The sequence below is a fragment of the Osmerus eperlanus genome, chromosome 20 (assembly GCF_963692335.1).
Source record: "Osmerus eperlanus chromosome 20, fOsmEpe2.1, whole genome shotgun sequence".
NCBI lineage: Eukaryota > Metazoa > Chordata > Actinopteri > Osmeriformes > Osmeridae > Osmerus > Osmerus eperlanus.
Genome location: NC_085037.1, coordinates 13,346,335 through 13,348,630, shown reverse-complemented (window position 1 = coordinate 13,348,630; position 2,296 = coordinate 13,346,335). Strand labels below are relative to the sequence as shown.

Sequence of the window (2,296 nt, the reverse complement as noted above, 5' to 3'; positions counted from 1 at the left end):
TCCTCCCTCTCCCCCCTCTCTCCTCTCTGTCCTCCCTCCCTCTCTCTCCTCCCTCCCTCTCTCTGTCTGACTCAGTTGATAGGGCCCTGAGGGCAGCCTGTCTATAGGGTCTGGTCTCCTGTGCTGCTTTCTTAGCCTGGGAACAAGTTCAGCTCAGAGGCCGGACGTGGAGAGAGTCTGGAGGCCGTGGAGAGAGTCTGGAGGCCGTGGAGGCCGTGGAGAGAGTCTGGAGGCCGTGGAGAGAGTCTGCCGGCCGCGGAGAGAGTCTGCCGGCCGCGGAGAGAGTCTGGAGGCCGCGGAGAGAGTCTGGAGGCCGTGGAGAGAGTCTGCCGGCCGTGGAGAGAGTCTACCGGCCGTGGAGAGAGTCTGTAGGCCGTGGAGAGAGTCTGGAGGCCGTGGAGAGAGTCTGGAGGCCGTGGAGAGAGTCTGGAGGCCGTGGAGAGAGTCTGGAGGCCGTGGAGAGTGTCTGGAGGCCGTGGAGAGAGTCTGCCGGCCGCGGAGAGAGTCTGTAGGCCGTGGAGAGAGTCTGGAGGCCGTGGAGAGAGTCTACCGGCCGTGGAGAGAGTCTGGAGGCCGCGCTGGTCCCGGTCACGCTGTCACTATGACATTGTCACAGAGTAACAGTTGTAACAGCTTGTCTTGGCATCTGCATCGTCAACCAGCCCTTTCCTCTTTAATAACACTGTGGAAGGTCACCAACCATTTGACTGGTCATTGAGTGGAGGGTGTGTGTGTGGGTGTGTGTGTGTGGGGGTGGGTGTGTGTGTGGGTGTGTGTGTGTGGGGGTGTGTGTGTGTGGGGGTGGGTGTGTGTGTTCTCTTAAAGGATCTCACTCAACTTTATTTGTCTGTAAATCATTTTTTCGGCAACCTATTCAAGAACTGGAACGTTTGAATCTGAACGGTTTACGAGAACAGATGTGCAGATGCCAAGACAAGCTGTTAGCTGGCAGGCAGGATCAGCGGCAGGTAGCAGGCAGGACCAGCGGCAGGTAGCAGGCAGGACCAGCAGCAGGTAGCAGGCAGGACCAGCGGCAGGTAGCAGGCAGGATCAGCGGCAGGTAGCAGGCAGGACCAGCGGCAGGTAGCAGGCAGGACCAGCGGCAGGTAGCAGGCAGGACCAGCGGCAGGTAGCAGGCAGGACCAGCGGCAGGTAGCAGGCAGGATCAGCGGCAGGTAGCAGGCAGGATCAGCGGCAGGTAGCAGGCAGGACCAGCGGCAGGTAGCAGGCAGGACCAGCGGCAGGTAGCAGGCAGGACCAGCGGCAGGTAGCAGGCAGGATCAGCGGCAGGTAGCAGGCAGGATCAGCGGCAGGTAGCAGGCAGGACCAGCGGCAGGTAGCAGGCAGGACCAGCGGCAGGTAGCAGGCAGGATCAGCGGCAGGTAGCAGGCAGGACCAGCGGCAGGTAGCAGGCAGGATCAGCGGCAGGTAGCAGGCAGGACCAGCGGCAGGTAGCAGGCAGGATCAGCGGCAGGTAGCAGGCAGGACCAGCGGCAGGTAGCAGGCAGGACCAGCGGCAGGTAGCAGGCAGGACCAGCGGCAGGTAGCAGGCAGGATCAGCGGCAGGTAGCAGGCAGGACCAGCGGCAGGTAGCAGGCAGGATCAGCGGCAGGTAGCAGGCAGGACCAGCGGCAGGTAGCAGGCAGGATCAGCGGCAGGTAGCAGGCAGGACCAGCGGCAGGTAGCAGGCAGGACCAGCGGCAGGTAGCAGGCAGGATCAGCGGCAGGTAGCAGGCAGGATCAGCGGCAGGTAGCAGGCAGGACCAGCGGCAGGTAGCAGGCAGGACCAGCGGCAGGTAGCAGGCAGGATCAGCGGCAGGTAGCAGGCAGGACCAGCGGCAGGTAGCAGGCAGGACCAGCGGCAGGTAGCAGGCAGGATCAGCGGCAGGTAGCAGGCAGGACCAGCGGCAGGTAGCAGGCAGGATCAGCGGCAGGTAGCAGGCAGGATCAGCGGCAGGTAGCAGGCAGGACCAGCGGCAGGTAGCAGGCAGGATCAGCGGCAGGTAGCAGGCTGACTGGCAGTTCCCTCCAGCCTCCCTCATTCACAGCTAGGCTGCCGTCAGCTAACTGTAGTCAGCTGCCAACCCAACTAACAGACCCTGAGGAAAATAAATGAATGAATATCCACAATAACAGAAATACACACAGCCCCTTCCAAATACAGTTAGAAAAATTCTTTGAACGTTTGACCCCGGATAATATTTGAAATAAATGTTGCTTGTTTTTGCTCGTGTAATCGCTATCAAATTCCTTTTTGGCCCTCAGTTACAGAAACAGAGTCCCAAGGCGCACATAA

The 2,296-nt window shown here is 60.8% G+C and overlaps 1 protein-coding gene across 1 annotated transcript; it reads right to left on the bottom strand.

Annotated features, from left to right (window-relative positions):
* Nucleotides 1-1,556: 1,556 nt before the first annotated feature.
* LOC134006988 (keratin-associated protein 9-1-like) lies at nucleotides 1,557-2,042 on the bottom strand. Its single transcript, XM_062446101.1, has one exon. The coding sequence runs from the start codon at nucleotides 2,040-2,042 to the stop codon at nucleotides 1,557-1,559; it is 486 nt and encodes a 161-aa protein (XP_062302085.1).
* Nucleotides 2,043-2,296: the final 254 nt, after the last annotated feature.

What these genes read in the sequence shown, in the direction of transcription:
- LOC134006988 (XM_062446101.1), bottom strand. Translation starts at nt 2,042, where the DNA reads ATGAGGGAGGCTGGAGGGAACTGCCAGTCAGCCTGCTACCTGCCGCTG.